General features: G+C 35.1%; 2 protein-coding genes across 3 annotated transcripts in view; one reads left to right on the top strand and one right to left on the bottom strand.

The window, feature by feature from the left end:
• BECN1_1 (Beclin-1) overlaps positions 1-10,075 on the top strand; it is a 38,734-nt gene extending 28,659 nt beyond the window's left edge. For both annotated transcript variants that reach the window (XM_051214899.1, XM_051214898.1), the window contains 5 exons: positions 2,643-2,850; positions 3,953-4,041; positions 5,227-5,337; positions 5,809-5,952; positions 8,572-10,075. In XM_051214899.1, the coding sequence (XP_051068084.1) occupies positions 2,643-2,850; positions 3,953-4,041; positions 5,227-5,337; positions 5,809-5,952; positions 8,572-8,716 (697 nt within the window). In that variant the 3' untranslated portion in view covers positions 8,717-10,075. The remainder of the gene's footprint in view (positions 1-2,642; positions 2,851-3,952; positions 4,042-5,226; positions 5,338-5,808; positions 5,953-8,571) is intronic.
• Positions 10,076-15,208: 5,133 nt separating this feature from the next.
• Positions 15,209-23,382, bottom strand: part of LNX2 (Ligand of Numb protein X 2) — a 39,638-nt gene continuing 31,464 nt past the window's right edge. The window contains exons 13-14 of the mRNA XM_051214897.1: positions 22,229-22,707; positions 15,209-16,818 (exon numbers count right to left, since the gene is read on the bottom strand). The gene's annotated coding sequence lies outside the window, so the exon portion shown is untranslated. The remainder of the gene's footprint in view (positions 16,819-22,228; positions 22,708-23,382) is intronic.

Raw genomic sequence — 23,382 nt, 5'->3', positions numbered from 1 at the left:
TACGTACGTACATCAGTTCGAGTTGCCACACCACATTAGCACAGAGATGCAATTGTCGATTCAAATACCGTAGTGGTAGAGGTAGCAAGAGTATAAGCAGTAATCGGGAAGATTAGGGTTTGAAGATGTTATTTAAAGAGTATAATCCAGTGAAATAAATTTGGAAAGAGGAAAAAAGGAACATGAAGAATTCAGAAGATTAGAATTTGAGAGAACACAAAGAGTGGATGCACCTGCGCCATTGCAAACGATTTTGAGCCATGTCATTCAGGATCTCTAACCATCGGTTGCTATCATCTCGTGGTCCCCAACCAGATAGTCTACACCTACCAACATGACTCAGTCCACTTGTCAGTGACTTCATGGACTTGTGCCATGTTTTGGTTTGGCCGCCTCTAGCTTTCTTCCAACCTACTCCTATACCACTGAACATAGCACGTCGAGGTAGTCGGTCGTTGGGCATACGTAACATGTGTCCCAGCCATCTCAACTGATGAAGTTTCACTACTTCATCAATGGATTTGCCATCCTTACCTAGTACCCGTTTCCTAACAACTGTGTTACTTACTCGATGGTCCCAGGATATACGAACAATATTTCGAAGACACCTATTATCAAATACTAGTAATCTACGAATATCCTCTACTCTTACCGACCATGTTTCACTTCCATAAAGTAGGACGGGACGAACTGCTGCGCAGTAAACCCGTCCTTTGGTTGATAGACGGATATCTCGCCTACGCCATAAATGACGCAAGTTGGTAAAAGCTAGTCGAGCCTTCTGTATCCGTGCTGAGATTTCGTCACACACCAGACCACAAGGGCTGATGAGACTTCCAAGATAAGTGAAGCGGTCGACACACTCAACTACTTCACTCCCTATCACTAGTTCGGGTGTCGATGTGACCCAATCCTGAAGCAACATTTTGCATTTCGAGGGAGAGAATCGCATCCCGAACATGCTTGCATTGTTGTTTAGAGTGGTCAGAAGACTCTGCATTTTGTCAGAATCTTCACCAAATAAAACTATGTCATCAGCATATTCTAAGTCAACAAGTGAACCTCGTGGTAGAAGTTCAACCCCTGGAAATCTAGACGAGTAAAATGTTATCTCTAAAAGTACGTAAATGACAAAGTTGAACAAGAATGGGGATAGTGGACAGCCCTGACGAACACCACTTAAGGTAATCAATTCTGATGACAGTTCGCCATAAGCTCTCACTCTACCAGTTGTGTTCGAGTAGAGAGCCTTTATAATGTTAATGTACTTCTTTGGTACTCCTTTCAGTGACAAACACTGTCATAGAACCTCACGATCAACAGAGTCGAATGCCGCCTTAAGGTCGAGAAATACTACCGTTGTGGGGCGTCTGAATGTGTGTCTGTGTTCTAGAACCTGACGTAGTGTGAATATCTGATCTATACAACCATGTCCAGGTCGAAAACCAGCCTGATTTTCTCTACTCTGTTCTTTACGAGCTCTGGTTCGGCGTCAAAGTATTATTGAAGCTAATATTTTAGACACTATATTAGTCGAACTGATTCCTCTGTGATTGTCACAAGAGGACTTTTGTCCTTTCTTATAGACTGGCACAATCAGTAACTGAGACCAGTCAGATGGGATTACGTCCAGTTCCCAAATTCTACCTAAGACCTCGGTTAATCTCATTGCTAATACTGGACCACCATCCTTAAAAATCTCAGGAGTAAACCTGTCAGGGCCTGCTGCTCTCCCTCGCTTCAGATTTCCTATGGCTTTTTCAACTTCGTAAAGGGACGGAGGACCTACATTAACTTGCCATTCAGGTTGACTAGAGATCGTGGGAAACCGAAGTGTGTCTGAAGGCCAGTTGAACTGATCCCTAAAGTGTTCTGCCCATCGATCCAATCTCCTGGATTGAGAATGAATAATATGTTCATCTTTCTCTGAGAGTGTTTCGCTAACAGTCGGGTTTCTAATTCCGGTTTCCTTAACGAGTCTGAACAATTGTCTGCTATTACCTATTGCCGCTGCCTTTTCCATCTCTCTTGCTTTCGCTACCCACTACTGTTCACGATCATTGCGTAGACTTCTTGTCAGCTTGCGCTTAAGTTGACTCCGCTCTTCATTATGTTCATAGCCAGGTGGAATGAGTTTCCGAGCATCTATCAGTGAGATAGATGCTGCTGAGATCCAGTGTTGCTCCCTAACCTTCTGGTTTACCTTACTGGCAGATGTCACTGCTGTTTCCACAGCTTTTCGGATATCATTCCATGCTGCCTCGGGGTGGGCATCACATACATGGCTGCCTAACTGTTTTCCTAGTTGTTCCTGAAATATAATCTTAGCTTGACTATCATTAAGTAGGGCCCTAAGATGTTTACTTGCAGCGTCTTTCCGACGTCCAGTAAGACGCAGACAGATACGCGCTCGCAGTAGAGCATGATCTGAATCTAGGCATTACATTCAAATTGGTCAAGTGGGTAGTATGAATAGGCGCTAATTTTTCTGATACAGGTCAAAGAAGAGTTTTATTCATGTAAAGTTTTCACAACATTTGTTTACTAACATGTATTTATGGGTATTCGTAACTGTATATATATATATATATATATATATATATATATATATATATATATATATATCTCATCTCATCCATTAGAGCTACAACTCAATATAATGATCAAAAACTGGCCTTAATAGAAGCAGAAGAAGAAATGCAGTGCTTAGAATCCCGACTAAGCTATGCTCGAAATCATTTACATAGATTACAGCGTACAAATGTACTTAATATTGCTTTTCCTATATGGTACGATGGTCATATTGGTGTAATCAATGGACTACATCTTGGTCGTTTGCCCAATCGTCCTGTAAGTGTCTTGACAATCATTATTACTTAAATTATGTACACAAACCAAAATGATCATTAAATGTTTAATTGAGACTTTAATTTATCGAAAGCCTGTTTAATATGATCAAGAATTTCAAATGCTCCCGCCTAACGATTAATAATAAGTTTATGTTCCAATAAGTTCTTAAACAAATAAACAAAATATTCCTGTTACTTAATCAATATAGCTGATCTGTAACTAATGTCTTTTGGTAACACTTTGATAAATATTGATTCTTGTCCTCATGTAGTGAGAAGTATATTGAAAGTGTATCAAATGTTCATTCAGCTGACGATAGACTTTTCTAGACACAGACACATTAATTTGACTGAGCTTCTGCAAATAATCAAATTCCTCGATAATCGTTAATATTAATTAAAGACTGAAAAATTATAAATAAATGATTTCAATATACTAGTATATTACAAGTCTAAGATCTTATTTTAGACGCAATAGTTTTTTTATATAATCTCATTGTTAAGCTGCAATAACTTCTCAAGCGATACGTTAAACGTGACCTGCTCAAACCTCTCAATACCATTAATTTGGTTTTTAGAAGTAGAACAGTACAACTGTTGTGACTTTAAGTTAGGCTAGCTATCGCGTAATTTATTCGCTAATCGAAATACGACTTATTCACTCTTGTACTATACTAAAACAATGACGTTCGACCGGTCTGATCAGTCCAATGTCCTCATTGGTTCTTTGCTCGTCTAGCCCGTACAGTTGCGTCCAGAACACCAATAACAGTTTCCACTATGCGAATAATTTATTTCAGCCATACTTGGTTTATATACCAGCCAAACAGACCGCATCACACCATAAAATAGAAAATAACATTTATACACAATAAAGCCAAAAAGTGGCCATGAACGTGGGAGACAGTAATTAATAAACTGAGTATAATTTAAGAACGGTAAATCGTATAATAATAAATTCTAGGTCACAATGAAGCTTATAGTTGGAGGAATATAAATATACACAATCTAGTTACTGAACAGTTATACAATAGGAATATATATACAAAGAGAGAGAAATACCGTGATAGTTATGGTTATTGCTTTTTGTTATATTTCAAAAGGTTGGTTGGGAAGAGATCAATGCAGCTTGGGGTCAATGTGCTTTATTATTACAGTGCATTGGGAAGAAACTGAATCACACTTTTCAAAAGTTAGTAAATTGAGTATATTACTCACGTTTCTTTTTTGGTGATAATAACTATTTAATAGTACTCTTTGTGTTATTTATTAAAAATGCAATACAGTTTTACCTTTCAGCTTCTATAAATTAATTGGTATATACTGATTTTATGTAAGCTATTTATTAAGTACAGGTTTATCTACCCGGTTGTTAGCCACCTCGTTTGTACGTAATAACTAGGGATATCACCTGGTTGTCAAAAGCGAAGTAGATGAGGAAGTGTTAAGTCTGCTACTTCAACACTTTACTCCATTCGACTGGTCCCCAGATCACAACGTGGCTTGTATAAGAACGTAATTATTTTTAAAAAGTTGAACTAAGTCAATACAGTCAGAAAGTGTCTGTATTTCAAATTTTTCCACAGGAAGATTCCAGAGTGTTCTTCGCGCTAACGGAATCCCACTTCAGACAAATCTGCCTTGCTAATAGAAGGAATTTGAACGTTCTAGCATTTTAGCCCGTAGTCACTTTCTCGCCGTTCTGATGGTACCTATTTTTCATCCAATTTCCACTAACTATTTCAGTCTAGTGTGAGAAGCTGCTCAACAGTGCACCACACTATATAACTTATTGAAATGTAATAAAATTAGTAGTAATTGTTAGTAGTAGTTAAATTTGAATAGGAGTTTTAATTTATATCTTGTTAATCAGTTCAAAAAGTCTTATTTTACATATCTCTTAAATCACAGTTTTCTAAATGGTGTGGTGAACACGTTTATGTGGTAGTATTATTTACACATTGTGTTTTATAACTATTCGATACAGTTGGTATTTGGATCGCAACTAAGTACTTGGTATCGATTCGTAGTTCCTAAATATACAGAATCGTATTCTGGTGTTGAAGTAAGGCTGAATGTATAATAAAATAAACAACCTATTAGACAGAGCATATTGATTTATTCAACAAAAAAGCAAGCAATTAGTTTGTAACTGGTTTACGATTCATGTCAAGAAATTTGTTTTAAATTATGCCTAATATATTTTGGATAAATCATTATAAAATGGAAATCTTGCTAACCAACTCACAGTTATCAAATCATTCAGTGATTATAATTTTTCTTTCTTATCAAAGTACTGTTTTTATTCCAACGTAGTGTTGAGTACTTTTTTTGTCTTCCTTGCTTTATTTTTTTCTCTATACATTTAAATTGTTAGTCATCGTATTGTGCCAATGGGAAGCCAATCAAAATTGGTTCAACTATCGATATCGAAAGAATTTCCTCTTTATTATACTACTGGTGGCATGCGATTATTAAGTGCCGGCAAGTGAGTTGAGTTATGTATATATATCACATTTTTCAAATTGATCATATGCAACATTTAGTTCAGTAAGGGCTATATATAGCATTGGGGGAATAACGAATTATCGAAGAAATCATTGTTGTTACTTATAAAACGTTTTTCCGCTCTCACATAAATTTAAACAACAAATTTTTGTCCACTTAAGCATATTCATTCAGTTTATTGTTGAAATAGACTCTTTCCAGAACTGACTACAGCCAGATAACCATTTAAAAACAAAGGAAATACTAAACAAATGTTTGTTGTGAGGAAGTGTCTATATAATAAGTATACTTAGCCTTTGATCATCTGTTTGCATCTTGTGGCGTGTTCTACATTTTCACTCTCCATAATCTATTGGCTGTTGTATTTGTTTTGCTGACACTAAAAATTTTAGAATTTATCCAATGTAACTATTTTTTCTCTATGCCTTATTTCTTTGATATACATATACAGATTCGATACAGCTATGATAAATTTTTTAGATTGTTTAAATCAAGCTCAACAAATTATAGAGCATACATCCAATATACAATTACCTTTTCGCATTAAAGATAAGGGAAAATTACAAGATCCTGATGGTCAGATTTATTCGATTAAGTGAGCTCTTTTTTCTTGAAATTGTATTTATTGATAATTGAAATGTCAAAATCCGATGTTCACTTTTTAGTTATTTTCAAATATTGGTATACATTTTGTTTAGTGAAGAAAAAACAGTGAAGTAGGATTTCGAAGTTTTATCTAAGCCTAATGGAAAGTTATGGGTTCTTTAAAATTCAGAAACATTTGAGGGTGAAAAGTGAAAAACAGTCAGTCAGCTACAACGTAGGACCAGGCGCATATGTGCATCGTCCAAGTTGCCTTACCTCATTAGCACAACAAGATGAAAGACGGATTCATAAAAGTAGTTAATTCATTAGTGGTAATATATAAAAGAAAGATTGCATATAAGGATATAGTACAGGAAGAAACAATTAGTTTGTAGAAAGAAAGATATGAAGCGATTTTAATCTCTCAGTTTAAAGGAAGACAGAGAGTGTATACACCGACGCCATTGTGATCGATTCTGAGCCATGTCACCAAGAATCTCCAGCCATTGGTTACGATAGTCACGCGGACCCCAACCAAGTAGTCTGCATCTACCAACATGGCTCAGACTAGAAGTTAGTGACTTCGAGCACTGATGCCACGTTTTGGTTTGGCCGCCCCTAACATCCTTCTAACCATCCCCAACACTAGTCAGCATTGCATGTCGTGGTAATCGGTGTTCAGGCATACGTAATACGTGGCCCAACCATCTCAGTCGATGAAGATTCATAACCTCATCAACTGATTTACCATCATTCCCTAATACCCTGCGTCTAACCTCACTATTACTTACCCGGTGATCCCAGCAGACGCCAGCAATATTTCCAAGGCATCTATGGTCAAATACTAATAGCTTACGAGTGTCTTCTATTCTTAAAGGCCATGTTTCGCTGCCGTAAATTAAAACAGAATGGACTGCCGCGCAGTATACTCGTCCTTTTGTTGATAGACGGATATCTCGCCTTCGCCACAGGTGACGTGAGTTGGCAAAAGCCAAAAGAGCTTTTCGAATCCGTGCTGAGATTTCGTCCGATACCAGCCCATTAGGGTTGATCAGACTTCCAAGATAAGTGAAGTTTCGATGGAATAATGAGAAGACGGAGTACTATATCATCTTCGTATTCTAAGTCGATAAGTGGACTTTTTGGTAGGAGGTCAACGGTATTAAATGGACTCTGACCATGTTCTTTAAAATAGTAATAGTAAGTTCTTTGTAAAATTATCTACAATTCAACGGATACAATGCTGCTTTATCCAGCTGAGCTTTGAATTTTCTTCATCATTTGCAGGAGAAAGTTACTGCATGTTATATACCTTATAATGTTACAGTAAAAAAAAACATAAGTAACAAAATACTTCATAGGATTTTTTTCCTTTGAACATACTTTATGTATGCGGTTTAATTGTTCTGTTCTGTACAATTTTTAGAAAGATGCTATTAACATCAATCAAAACATTATCTTGTGAGACTACCGTAAAACTGTTGCGTAATAAGCGAGAATGCTGAAAGCACTATTCACACAGGTCTGAACATACAGACTCGATTACATTGCAATCGATATATCCGAGCAACAAAACAACTCGCAAAAAGATAGGGCAAAGGGAACTATTTGTGCAGAATAACTTGAACTAGTTATATTTTGTGACCATGCTCATCAGCTGCCTTCAGACTGTAATATTTCAATATTAAAACTTACGTATTTAGTTAAATATATTCTATAGGAACGAATTCGCTCAAAATAGATAGCTGGACACAAGGTATTGAAAATAAAGAATAAATAATTAGATAAACTCAGTTCGTTATAAAGTATAGATCTGCGACTGAAGAGTTTGCAAATATGTAATTCAAATGTAAAAATACTGCAATCTCCACTAATCCTCATACTGATAATAATCATGTGTTCACTATTGACTAGCTTCAAGATGGGACTCCCGGAGTTTTAGAGAGAAGCCGTGACCAGTGGAGTCTAGTCTGTGTCGGATGTGAGACAGTTATCTACTTCATACAATGAATGAAGGGTTGAGCAAGATCATGGATCGATTGAAGTTAGACATTAACACTGTTAAATGCCAACTCAGTGGTCTAGAGGATAAGCGTTTGAATGCGAGACCGAAGGTCCTGGATCCGATTCTCACATGCGGGATCGTGGATGGGCACTGCTGAGGAGTCCCTTACTAGGACGTAACGGCTGTTCAGTGCTTTCTGGTTTTCAATGATGGTCTAGCTTAAATCGACTCATGAAGAAAACTGAAAAAAAATACTCTTATCTCCACAAATCCTCAGGCTGATAATATGTATTATAATTAAATAAAACTTATGCATCGAAAACTGCATACTTTTACAAAATACTAATCAGCTTTCAGGTACTTGAAAGGTATAGTATTCATGCAATAAAGGAAATTAGAGCTTAGCTGTTTTTCAATAAATTAATATGGCTTCAAAATGCCTATATGATATCAGAAAAGTGTCTACAAATCACACTGCTACTGAATGCTTTCATTCTTCCTAAATAAACACATTTGAAATTTTCTTTTAAGAACATTAAACCGAGTTAGATCACTTTATTGAAACAAAGCTAAATTATTCGTATCTCTTTTTAAAAAAAATTTTTTTTAAACTATTCACTTAAGATGGAATGGGAATTCTGAAGAAAATTGGACTAAAGCTTTAAAAATGATGCTTATCAATATGAAATGGATTATAGCTGCATTATCTACGAAAAAGAATAAAAAAGCAATTAGTATTCAATCAACTCCTAGTACTATTGATAAATAATCCAATAATAATAGTATGTCTATGTGTGAGCTAAAACATTTAAGTAATTCTCCTTCTCCTATTGTACAGTATATGACTGCAGTTGTGAATGGTTCATTTTGATTAATATAAGGAATTATTGTATTGTCTTTCATCATTATTTTCAATATATGTAATAATTGTTACATAATACATGATGAAATAATCATTGTTTACGTTTCTTTTTTCATCAGTGATGGGTGAATTAAAAAGTATTTTATTATTATTATTATTATTATTATTATTATTATTATTATCAAAAAGAGTATTGTGTATATAATTGTTTCATTCTTTTATTGCTACACTTACCCTTTTTTATTGATTGACTACAAATTCTTTTCTATAAAATAAATTCATGTACTACTATTTAGAATTGACTTCTTGGTCAACAATCGGGAAAACTAATTTTTAAGCGAATAAAAATGTTATAGGATTCATGTTTCTATAATAATATTTTCAAATGCCTTCTTTGATATCTATACGGTTTTCACATTTACTGGTTTTAGTTACATTCGAAATTTCAAAATATTGCATTGTAGTGAACGAGAATATCATACTTCATTTGAAAAATGTCTATCAATTGTCTAAGACTTTGTTGTTCCTCCATTTCCACACCATTCTTTGTCTGTCCCCGTTCTCTTCTATTTGAGCTTCGCAATGTTCTGCTGTCAGACATTCAACTTTCGATTGGTGTCACATACTACTTATGTATGTTAACACAAGTAGCACACATCATACTAATAGGAGAAATATTGTATGATTATGGATACACGATCTATTGCCATGTTTGATATAGTTTAGTATAAGTTCAAAGGCAGTGAGGAAATCATGATAGTATTCAGGTAATACAAATTTCATGAAGCTTTTGGAAGTAGAAAAAAATAACGAGGCTGAATTTTGAATTGGTTGATTTACCTTCTTCAACCAGATCTTAATGTTTAGAAAATTCCTATACTGCGATTTGGAACAACGAGTATAAGCGAACAATATTGTTATCAATTAGATCCTCATCAGGCTTTGATCTAATATACAGTAATATTTATATGCATATACGAAATTATTAAACAAAACAATGTAGTGTATGAGTCAATGATAACAGCAGGATAGATTATATAAATAGGCCCAGTAATTAAAAAGTACAAATTGATAGTGTGATGACAGGTGTACTATTTATGATAAGAATAACATGCTTGAATGAATGTTTTATAATAGGAAATAGTTCAATGGCTTGAAAAATATAAACATTGAAATAACATCCAAAATAAACTAAGATTACGCAAGGCATTCAATTATAATTTCGTATATGCACATTTGTGTTATTGTCCAACTGAAGAAAGCTTGTGTAAGGATCGTATTTCTCGTTTGTATTGGGCCAATAATTACCCATTATTATATAATGTTTTCTAATTTGATTTGTGACTAATTCAATTTTGAAATTACATAGTTATGCATGATTTACGCCCATCTCATGGTAATTTGGTGTTGCAACTTGGCCCAACAAATGTCAGGGCTCTAGTTGATAATATCTATCTACAGACAATATAACTCAGTTGACAAGGTACGAAATAGAGAGGTATTAGTGTGAACTTATTGTCAAACACGATTTTAATATTAATACAAACCGAAATCGGTAAAATTCTACTTGTTCAGCCAAGTTTATGATAACATGAGGAGTAGTACACACCTGCAAAGATATGCCTGGCTGTTATTTTTAATAATCCTAATAGGTGATGTGTTCATGTGGTGTATACTTATATAGTTTTGTACTTTAATATTTATTTAGATAACCATGGAAAATCGATTTCAAAGCTCACATGGTCGTAATAGTTGCAGCTATAACGGAAATCGATTAAAATAAAAAGGATTTATGTGACTAATTTTAGTTTAGAATTTGATCTAAAAAATCTTTTATTGTCGGTTGTTTGATAGACGCTCTCAGTAATCCGTCATATGTAACATAACCGGTGCACATGTGCATCAGTTAAAGCTGCCACTTCACGTTAGCATAGACTAATAGATGTAACCATATCAGTATTATTGAAGATGATTAGGTATAACCAAGATACTTCAAGGAAAAAAGGTACAAATCATGAGTCATCAATAGTCGAAAGATCCAGTTTGTTTATAGATTTGATGTAACCGAAAAAATATTTTTTCTCGTTTTCAGGATGTAACAGTAACGGAATAACGCTAAGACTCGATACATTAGATAAGCGTTCTCCACATTATGCCAAGATATATGATTTACGACCAGTAATTGAGAACCAGACAACCTATGTGTATAGGCTTTTTAAAATTTCTCATAGAAGTTTGGAACTACGGTTGACCGGCCGCTTTTGGCACCTGTGTGGGCTGCCCGGATATTGCAGGCATATCTGACTGAGGAACCCCAAGTAGGACCAAAGGTGCGCCCCGGATCCCACTGCTACTAACTATCCATCTCTACTTAGCAATGCTTGTTACTTATTGGGAATATTAAGGTAATCCTCATAGGGTAAATATGTACCAAGAGATACTGATCAATTGCAGTCTTAAACATCGATGAGGAGATTGAAACAACGGATACAAATAGGCTGAGCTATCTAGGCTCAGCGGCTAAGTGGATAGCGCGATCACGTTTGAAGTCCCAGAACGAGCTTAAACAGGACACTGCTAGTTATTATCTATCTCTGTTTGTAGATTATGTGCCACTAATAATAGCAGTTCACACTGATTGGAGTTTACAACGAAATCAGTCATAGGAAATAATTTTAAATAATATATAGTGTCACAATATTTAGCAAGGCTGTATCTTTTTGTCTCCGCTCACCGGTCAATCGCATTTTAAGTTAAATTGTCACCCGACAAGATCACTTCAAATACTAATTTCAGAATATCATTGTGCTTAGGAGATAACACGCTGTTTTAGTGCATATTTCATAAGACGTTAAAAATCTGGTCATTTACCAACTTTAGAATGTAAATCAAAAAATCACTGTTGCAAGTGGGTTCCTACCAGTCATGCGAATAAAAGCTACTTGATCAACTTAACTAAGCTTAGAGATTTCGATAACCAATTATGATAGATTATTAGACTGAACCTTCATTAAGTATGTTTCCACTGACTTTTAGAATATCTCATTTGTTTTAAATGCTTGGTTTAAGTTGTCTAATTAACTTTGTATGCAATGATTGCATTAATCTAAAATCACTTCTCGATGAACAACGTAGGTGCCACACCGAAAAAAGATAATTAAATTACGTTATTTACCACTAAGTCTCAACTCACTGTCATACATAACTTTCATATTGTCCTTATTAAAATAAGTGAATCAACTAAGCTGTGGATTTTATTTTACACTGGGCAGCTAGTCATAGTTAGGAAAACGTACTTGGGGCTTTTTGGTACTCATTATCAAACTCAGCTGCATGTTGTTCCTTATACTAAAAGAAAATTTTATGTAGGAGAGACGAGTCGGAGAATTACTTCTGTAGATCCATAGGTATACAATATATTTAGGTACGTTTGAAGGCATTTATAAGAGATGTACTAATATGTTCGATAATATTTCTTTCTTTACGTATCACTTCAACTGATAGGTGACGAGATAGTTTCAGCGTGAAGTCGTAAGTGCGGGCGCTAGTATAAAAAAATTGTTTACTGCTGGATAGTTTTAATAATACCTAATCCGAAGTGACGAATACGTTCTTCCGATTAGAAGAAGCCCTACAAAACCACTTCATCTAAAAAACTTGTATATGTATGATTATGAAAAAATAAAGCGCAATGTTGCGTCACCTACATATGTTTCGTGCGTATTACTTTTACATTTAAATGGAAAAATTTGTAAGAAATTTTAGTGAGGCTTCGAAAGTAATTATGATCATCTTACGTTAATACTTCTGAATTTTTCTTTTAAAAATGATATTAATGAGAAAAACTAATTAACTAAAACTTTGACAATAGCCGGTCAAATTCACTGTTAACAGATTGTGGGGAAATTTTATTTCAACAAGTCAGTAAACTACGTGTTTGAGATATTTATTTATTTATTTAAACATATAAACATTGGTACAAGGAGGCACCAAATACATGTGCGCCACACAGATCTCACATGATATGTGTGAGAGCTGTAATACTGCCCGGGTGCCCAAACCGAAGCTGGTGGTTTTCTTAGGAGGCCACTCCCCGAGCCTTCGACCTGAAGGTCTGATCCACAAGGCAGTGGGGCATCGTAAGGAGATGCAGTCCCATGGAAGTCAGTGACCGACGATTGGTTCATACGCCATTTGTTCCTTCAGGATACTGGAGCCAGCCCATGTGCACCATTGATTTGGAATCCGGTTAAAGCGCCGGACATTCGCTTTTCGTCCTCTCATTTTCGTGAACAACACCCCCACCACGAGAAGGCAGTGAGTAGGACTTCCCTGGCAGAGGCTATATACGCGTGGCCATGTGAGAGCATTTCGAAAGGAAGAGCGGACTCTCCCCACTCTCGGCCATACCAGGGCATTTGGGGGCTTTGAGATATTTAGTGCGACCAATATATAAGTCTGTGGAAATAAACTGAAGAAAAGAAGTCGCAAATTATAATTAATCGGTAATTAAATAATGAGCAATGTTGTTTTGTATACGTTAAAATGTTAAAACTAGTCTAAGTGATATGACAGCTCATACATTATGTCGAGGTTTATAGTAATTGATGTAATCAATAGTTAACTCTGGATCTAGATTTCATGCTACTTGGCATTGGTCAGGAAGGTGTACCTGTAATCTTGAGAAAACTGATGCATCCTGTGGGATTTAAACACACGTCAATCAGCTTTGCAGTCATAGACGTTACCACCAAGCTATTTGTTCCGCGACTGACTTGTAAAACAAATATTTACAATTTATTGATTGCCGAATAGTGGATAACGTCGTGTTTGTTTAGCCCTTTTTTAATAATCAGGAAATAGCAATGAATTAGTTTTTTTGAAAATGATCCATAAATAATTTCATGTAATGTTGTCATCAATACAAAAACTTTCAGTCACATTAACTGTGAATGACAGACGTTATATATGTATGTGTAGTAAATAGAATACTAATGAACTACAAATTATTAAACTAATTTAATTTAAGGAACGTTAGAAAATGAATTAAATATTTTGTTTAACCTTTGTATATAACAATGTCACCTGTAACAGAACCAAAACAAAATCTAGTGAATTTTTGAAATAAATTTCGTATATTACTGTTAGATGTTCAGAGCATTAATTCCAGAATGTGGGTTACTTCTATGATGTTACGTAAGAAACAGTGACGTAGTTAAATAGCGTGAAAGTAGTTCAATAGAGTAGGTGAGTTTATGATTTTTGACCCTCGTGATCATTTCATTACCTTATATATTTTTTATTAATTCATTCTAACCATGTAAAAACATTCCTCGAAAGAATCTCGAACTAACTTTCTGGGTGAAACGTTGGAATCATTTAGATTTCAAATACGAATATAAAATTTAATGTCATCACTGTATTTGACGCCCAAATTCTATCGAACAATTCATTCAAAGTATTTTGTAACTGTTATATTGTTTGTCAAATGTGACAAGATGAAAATGTCACAATTTTGTTCCTTTTATTCTTTTGGACTTAATCAAATGAGAATAATGCTAAATAAATTAGTTTGAGATTTCGCTCATTTTATAGAACTTCAGTGGTGAGGAAAAAAAGCAGATCCATGAACTTATATGATTATGATTGGAAATGTGATAATAACTAACCTAAGGAAGTCAATAGTCAACAACAAAAGATTTGTAAGTTAGGCTTAGTCATACTGTAGTGAACGGAACACGGGTGGGGACAATTGAATGTATTTAGCATAAAATTAGTTACTCGGTAGAATAGAAAAAAACCAAATAGTAAATCGTTAATTTGCAAAATATAAATCCATCATATTAACCTGGACTGTTCCTGTTGCAAACATCAATCCATTGTCTCACATTTCATTGTTCATGCGTTTTCTTACAAATTGCATTGTGTTCCCACTCTTCCTTTCTTGATCTTCCCCCATCTTCTGCTGCCAGACATTACGTTCTTTAACTCGCGTCATATACTACTTACATCAATATAAGTAGCACACACCATAATACTTATTATCAGATAATCAACCAGATATACGTACAACTGACCAGTCAACTACGCTAATTTGAAGTAAATTACATAATATCATGGATTTAAAAGTCTACACTTATTAACATTCCATATGATACTAAAAAACTATGTGCCCAATGAATGTATCATACTTTAATTTCCTTGGTTATTTCTTTAAAAGAAAGTTACCATCCAAATGAATAACGCCGAACCTATCTATTTATTTATGTATACATTTATATACTGTCTATCCATACGGTTTAACTTCATAAATTCCATTGTATTACATTATCATTTATTTGGATGATAATATTACAATTAATGTAAATACATACATACCAAGTACAACTAATATTTACGCTCTCATTGTGCTGTTAATGAATCCGTGATTATTTTTTAAATACAATTAGAATTTATCAATACAAATAAAATACCAAGTCAATTACATGAGTATTTCTGTTAAAACAATTCATGTGGCAAACAACAAGAGATTGATATATATATATATATAGACCCAATAACTACGCCTGGAGTCCCTCCGGGGGCTACTGCCGGAACCAATGTTAGCTATGTAAGAAACTAAGTATTTACTACGAACGTAAATGATCAACGTGTATTACTGTATTTAATCCAAACCAAAAAATATTAGAAAACAGTTTCAATGAAATTAATTTATTCAAAATTCACAGTATGAATATAAATTAATAACTTACAAAGTTAATTCTTTATTATTTTTTGTAACAGTAGTAGTATTAAGTAGTAGTGAAATAGGGAAGTAAGCTAAAGTATAAGCAGAATAAACACAATAAAATATGATTTCCTCTGCTAATAATAATTTATCAAGAATATGTTTTAACAACACAAGAGAGAGGGAGAGAGAGATAGAGAGCAGGAGTTAGGAGAAAAATGCTTATCACTACTATCTGAATTTTCTGGTGAAATCTTTATTTGTCTGACAATGCAGTTTGTTATGTATGTTTAAGTAGGTCGGTAAGTGTATATATCCAATTACATATATATTTTTATAAGTAGTATTTTATTGAATATCAGTAGTTTGAAAAATGAATCTGAGTATAATACTAACGCTAGTTTGTTAACAATCATTATAAGAATACTGAAAAGATTGGATAGAACGCTTGAAATAAATAAATTACAATACAACAGGAGAATAAACACAAAACATATACACACATCAACTATGATAGTGTACTGGAAGACAGATTTTTTCAATAATCAGTAAATTTTAAGGGAAATTAAGGAAAGATACAAAAGGTTTATTAAACACACACACACATCAATATTTACGGAAAGAGATGAAAAACGTCTGATGGAAAGAAAAAAAAACGAAATAAACAGATGTGTTGTGTTATATATCACCGGATGTCATATTATTGATTTAGGTTAGAGATTATAGACATCTATGTATAAACTGAGGTGTTTATATGCGTGAAATGAAAAAAAAAGTTGGAAAGCAACATGTATTTGGGGTGAGAGTGGGCCATGAGACAAACACACACACACACAGTAACACCACAGACAAATACCAAAATCAAAATGCATGATGATTGGCAAATGTGCAAATTAACAAAATGGACATATATCATCTTAATTTGTAATAATAATAATAATAATAATAATAATAATAATAATAATAATAATAATAATAATAATAATAATAATAATAATAATGCATGATACTAATAGAAATTCAGTTGTATTTTCTTTGATTATAGAGTACTGTCCAATGAATGAATTAGTATTTTGCCAATTATTTTTTTAATACGAAATTCATAAAACTAGGAAAAAACTTAATTAATTAGAGTAAAATTATAATTTAAACAATTGTACCAGGCCAAGAAATCACTTGTAAAACAACATCTCCTGATGCTTGTTTCAATAAACGAACTGCAGATGAATGGCGAATATTAAGCATGGATATGTTATTCACAGCTAAGATTATATCACCGCATCTATTTTACAGAGAGAGAGAGAGAAAAAATTACTGAATTAATTACAAGCAGGAATATTGACTATATAGACTTTTAAAATAATGAGGAATAGCTTTTTTGAACATACATTGTTTGTAAGAGTAAAAACTATTTATTTTGTGAACATAATGAGAAATGATTATTAGTTAAACCAAACTTTATCTTTTTTATGTAATTTCGATAATGACATATGCACATACACACATACACTTGGAACCTGTAGTTTAACAATGAAGTTTTCCGTAATTGGTTTGAAAATGAATCTAAAACTGTTATGAATTAAAATTGTATGAACGAATTAACAACTGATAGATACAACGTAATGATGCCATAAGACCCTATAATAATTGTCCACAAGATCGGTTTACTGACGTATGGCATTGAATAATTTGGAATCTAAGACAAAATCACTAACTAGAAGAGATTTTCCATTTTAAAAAATGAAATGTTTAAATATAAGATACTAATAACCATAATAAGATGTTACGAATAATTGGAGAATATAAATTTTGAAGGTTTCTTACTATCTATAACACTCAAACATTTTCTATTATATCAGAAACCAGACCATCTAATGTATTTAATGAAAATTTATGTTTCACTTATATAGAGAAAGAGATAGTTATCCATGATAAAACTTAAAGATTGTTATGCTATTTTCGAAAAATAATTGGATAGAATTTTCGACTCATTTTCAAAGTTTCTGCTTTCTCTCCTAAGATTTGAAAGCCCTGGGTACGATTGAACGTGGGGATCGCAACTGTACTATAATGTGAATTTTCAAACAAGATCCAAACATGTCTTTAGCTGCTTGGTTTTTAATAGGTTCTTCGATCGATAACAATTCGTGATAAAAATATCCTTAAATCAAATCCTCCTTTAAGTATTTGTAAAAATCCTCATGTACAATATGACAGAAATGAATAATAATGGTTTAATAATTGATTTTTGGACATTAGCTGTTGATATTTAGTCAGGAGTGCGGAATGAAGTCTTTAGGACAAGAATATCATTTCGTTAATGAAATCGGTAAAGCGAATACTGATTTTTGCTAATTTTTATATAAAATGACATTAAATTTTTGGTTGAATATAAATTACACATTATCGTTCACAAGAAAGGATTATTGAAACTGATGCTCCATTGGGAACAGTTAAACATAGTTAATTTGGTGTAACAATATTTCCTAGACACACGTAGTTTTCGATTAAGCATAAAGGTTATGCTAGTTAGCTATTGATAGAGACTAGAGTATGTTAAATCCTGACGAAGAATAAATGAATGGTGAATGCTAGGAACTGCTTATGGATTATTATTAGGTACATTCTTAATGGATAACTATTGAGCAACTATATTATAGGTGTATTCATATTCCTTTTATTATAAGCTTCCATTTGACTTAATGAATATGATTCATACGATTTACTATCCTTAAGTTATTCCTAATTTATTAGTTACAGTCTTTCACACTCACACCCACTTTTGGCTTGATCTTGGTCTGCTTGCGTATAGGCTAAGTATGTCAGAAATATATGATTCAAACAGTGGGAGGTGAAATTGTATCCTGGACACAAACAGATAGGGTTAGGAGACAAGATCCAATATAGACTCAGAGTTGACTCTGGGCTGCTCGTATTGGCTAACGTGTCATTGGTTTGGTATGGTGTCAAGGCCATATAAGTCGTTCTCTAATTGGCAATTCAGTCAAGTGATCATAAACAGAGCAAAAGTTATAATAAAGCAACATTGAAAAATCATTAAATATCCATATAACATGTAATTATGAAATTTTCATTTGTAAACTATTTCATTAGATTAATGATATGGAAGATTTATTTTATGAGCAAAATATGTTCACAATTGAGAATATTTATTTATTTATTTGAACATATAAATATTGGTACAATAGGGCACAAAATATATATGCGCCACAAAAAACAATGAGAACGGGAAGAGAAAAAAAGGAAGGTAAGTGTAAAATAAAAAAAGAAGAACAATAACGAAGAGATTGGTGTAAGATATTGTAGTAATAATAATAATAATTATAATAATAATGGAGGAAACGGAAATGTATAATCAGAAGAATTCTTTAACTTAAGGAAGATACAACCACTTTTTATGAAGAAAGTAAAAGAAGGTTACAGCAGGATCGCCACTGGCTTCTATTCTGAGCCATATCTGATAACGTCTCTAGACACTGTGTCGCGCTATCTCTCGGACCCCAGCCAGGGAGTCGTGAGGGACCAACACAAGCCAGTCCTTTGCAGCTTTCTTTCATGCCACGACACCATGTCATACACTGACCACCTCTCCGCTTTTTCCAACCAGTCCCAGAGTCGGCAAATAATGCACGGCATGGAGTTCTCTGGGACGACATTCGTAGAACATGTCCAAGCCACCGAAGTCGGTGTTTCAAGATGGTAACACCAATTGAATTATCGTCTCTGTGCCCGAACACACGATGCCGAACCTCTGCATTACTAACACGGTGTTTCCACTAGATGTCAGCAATCCTTCGGAGACAACGATGATCAAACATAGAGAGTCGTCTAACATCCTCAACTCGGAGAGGCCAGTTTTCACAAGCATAGAGCAAAACTGCTCTCACCGACGCGTTGTAGATCCGACCTTTTACAGCCAGACTAACATCACGAAGGCGCCAAAGGTGGCCCAGATTGGCATAAGCCGCTCTGGATTTCACTATACGTGCATTAATCTCATCACTCACACCCCCACCAGCACTTATGCAGCTACCCAGATACACAAACCTCTCAACTACGTCTATCTGCTCACCATCCAGGGTGAGTACAGGATTAGAATCCTGACAGTCTTGTAGAAGTACTTTGCACTTTGAAGGTGCAAAGCACATACCGTACCTACGGACATTGATTGCCAACTGATTAAGTGAGGATTGCATGGCTTGGGCATTATCATCGCACAGTAAGACAATATCATCCGCATACTCAACGTCGAGAAGTCTTTCTCTAGGCAACAGATCCACACCACCAGTACTTACATTCATCAGAGCTGTTTCCAGAATGTCATCGATGGCAAAGTTGAAGAGGAATGGTGAGATTGGGCAACCCTGACTAACCCCACTGCTCGAATGGAACAATCGAGAGAGGTGGTTGTATGCCCTCACTCTGTCTGAGGTGTTTGTATATAGGGCCTCTAAGATGTTAATAAACTTCTCAGGCACACCCTTCTTCAATAGACAATCCTAGAGAACAGTCTTGTCCAACGAATCGAAGGCAGCCCTTATGTCAAGAAACACTACGATTGTTGGCCTGCGATAAGTATGACGGTGTTCTAACATTTGGCGGAGAGTGAAGATATGATCAATACATCCTCGACCAGAACGAAAACCAGCCTGCTCCTCGCGAGTCAATCTTTCTCTGGGTTTGAATAACCTTCAAATTTTGGCAGAAGCCAATAGTTTGGACGCAATCGGAAGTAGACTTATCCCCCGATAATTGTTACATGAACGACGTAAACAGTTTTCAAAGATAGGGACAACTATCGACTCATTTCCTGACGTTGGTACACTCTAGTTCTCAGACATTTGTAAACAACACAGTCAGTTCCTTAGTTAGAAATTCACGATCATCTTTAAAAAGTACCGGAGGTAGGTCATCTGAGCACTGTGATTTGTGGCGCTTCAAGAGTTGGGGTTCCTTGCGGATTTTCGCCTCATTTGGTGGGTCAGTCGTCACTGGCCATGGAGGGCAGGACAGTCTGATTGATGTTGCCGGAGCAGCAAGCCAGTTAAATTGCCTTCGAGAGACTCTGACCATCGTCTGACACACTGATGGATGTTAGTGATTAACATCCCGTCATCCTCACAGATTGTTCCGCTCACACCAGACTTCTTGCTGCCAGTGGCTCGAATGAGTTGGAAGATCTTCCGGTAGAACCAGATGCAGTTGCTGCTTCCAGCTTATTAGCACGTTTCCACCACCAGGCTTCTCGATCTTTACGCAAGCTTTGCCCGATTTCATTGCGTAACAGTCGTCGTTTGTGGTCAAACTCACGGTCACCCGGAGTAGACCGACGGGCTTCAATGAGTTGTAAGGAACCAGAAGAAATCCAGTGCTTATAAGCGGGACGTTTCGTGAAGCCGCAAGCGGCTTTACTCGCCATTTTCATGGCGTCATGAAGTTGTAACCAATGCTCATCTATACTTTTCGGTGGAATGGTAGCTAGCCTAGAAGCTAGCTCGATTCGATACTTACTAGCAACAGAAGTTGCAACCAACTTGCTGACATCAATCCTTTGGTGGCGGTCACTTCGTTGGCCACTGAAAAGTAAGGTAAAATTGGCGCAGATCAAGGCATGATCAGAGTCCAGATAGGTACTCCAAAAGGAGTGGCAGTCTTGTAAACAACCACGCCAGCGGTAGCTGATCGCGATGTGATCAATCTGAGTCCAGGCTTGAGATGCAGAGGAAGGACGCCAGGTGGCGCATCGGCGATGACTGTGCCGGAAATTAGTACTAGCCAGAAACAGGTTGTGGTCTGTGCACAGTTGCAGTAGACGGTCTCCGTTATCTGTCCTGCGACCAACAAGTCCCCATCGGCCACCTAAACGACTCTCTTCGGTGCCTAGACGCCCGACCTGAGCATTCAAGTCTCGGGCTAGTACGACAATATCTGTCGAACGCACTTTCTGGAGAAGAACAGTTAACTGGTGGTAGCTTTTCGAAGCGACAGATGGAGAGCGAATTTGTAGTACTTCACCAGAGTCGTGAATACGGGTCTCGGATAGACAACAAATGTCGATATTAAGGCTTTCCAAAGACATAGCCAGCTCTATCTGTTGTCCGACCTGCATAAGTGTGCGAACGTTGAAGGCAGCCAGTTTGAATGGTGCACGTGGTTTCAGAAAAACTGCTTCAGTATTCGTATTTGGTGGTAGCATATAATTTTCAACCAGGCAGTGACTTGAGAACGTCTACATAGAACCGAGTTTCCACCATAGGCGAGCTGCTATAGAAAAGTTATTTTTATGCGATGAATCATCAATTAAAATGATTAAAAGTCAAATAAAAATAAGAGGATTCACAATGACTTTTACAATTGAACATTAAGAAATGTAAAATTCATTCTTTTAACGATTAAATAACATTCATTTAGTTGTATGGTTAAAATCCTCTTTTATAGACTGAACAAGTGATTAGGACAACCGATTTTCGCATCAGAAGTGACCTTTAAGTATTGTAATCCATTTAACTAGTAAAGATTTACGTACTTATCTAATCGATGACTTAAGTTAAACTAGGTAGTTCATAGGATGAATTTACAACTTTGTGAGTCGACTCTTCATTTCATTTGAAACCAAATGTCTGAAGTGGAATCATATGAGAAAATGTAGTCGAATAATGAGACGCACTTACTTTAATCGACCGTCTTTGTGAGCTAGAAGACCAGGAACTATAGATTTTATCACAATAGGTGAGGGATATAGATTTGAGTAACCCACTTTCGAGGATACTTTTGGAGATGATTTACTCAGTTTTTCATCTGAATTATTTGAATTTGCTTGACTTGTTGTACTTTGATCATGACCTAGACCGCCAACAATACTGAAACCAAGTGGTTGAGAGATAGAACAATCACTGTAGCTAGGAGTACTAGCTTGTCGTCGAAGAAGTATAACTCGAGCAAGTTGACATACTGGAGGTAATCGAAGCCAATATGTCCATGATGGCATGAAATTCTCCGGACCATCACTTGTCTCAGGAGCCGTAATCACACGTAGTTGTATATGTGTTTGCATTGAACTAATTCGTCTAAGAACTTCCACAGCTTCATGATGAGTTAGCCCAACTAAACCTATACCATTTACTTCTAACAGAATATCACCTCTTTGAATCTAAACAAAATTGAAACCAATTTGAATAATCATTAGATATTTATGTAATTCAAACAAATAACAATAGTTTTAATATATTTGGATAGTGGCTAATAACGAAATCCAGAACACATTTATTGACTTGTTACCTGGTTGTATCTACATCCCAATGTTGGTGTTCATTACATTCAGTTTATTTAACCACTAATTTCGTTCATTTAGTGTGTTTAATCGTACGTGCGTGCACAATAAACAAAGACTGAACAAAGCTCAATCCTGAATACTGATAACGTGATAATATCAATAATTATGAATAAATAAAAATGCCATTACTAATGCACTATTAATTATGTAATACTTTGTGATATAATAGATACTGGAAAACGAAATACAGGTTTCTTTTAAAAGTATAACTCAAGAAAAAAGGGAAACTAAACTTATTCAATAGCTTTTGTCAAAAATGGTGAATTGCGCGATTCAAACTAAACTTAATAGGGGTATATTAAAAGACAATTAATTGCTCATAAAACACATATTCTTAGTATACATTCATGGTGATATCAACTCTACTGAAACTGGACATAAGTCATCTGAAATATGTCAGATGTTATAAATTATACAGACAAAATATCCTAATTACAACATATACCATACATGTATCATAATTATTCACATTCAAAAACCATCGTCACTAAT

This window comes from Schistosoma haematobium, chromosome 2 (assembly GCF_000699445.3).
Source record: "Schistosoma haematobium chromosome 2, whole genome shotgun sequence".
Taxonomy (NCBI): Eukaryota; Metazoa; Platyhelminthes; class Trematoda; order Strigeidida; family Schistosomatidae; genus Schistosoma; species Schistosoma haematobium.
This window is presented reverse-complemented; position numbering and strand designations above follow the sequence as displayed.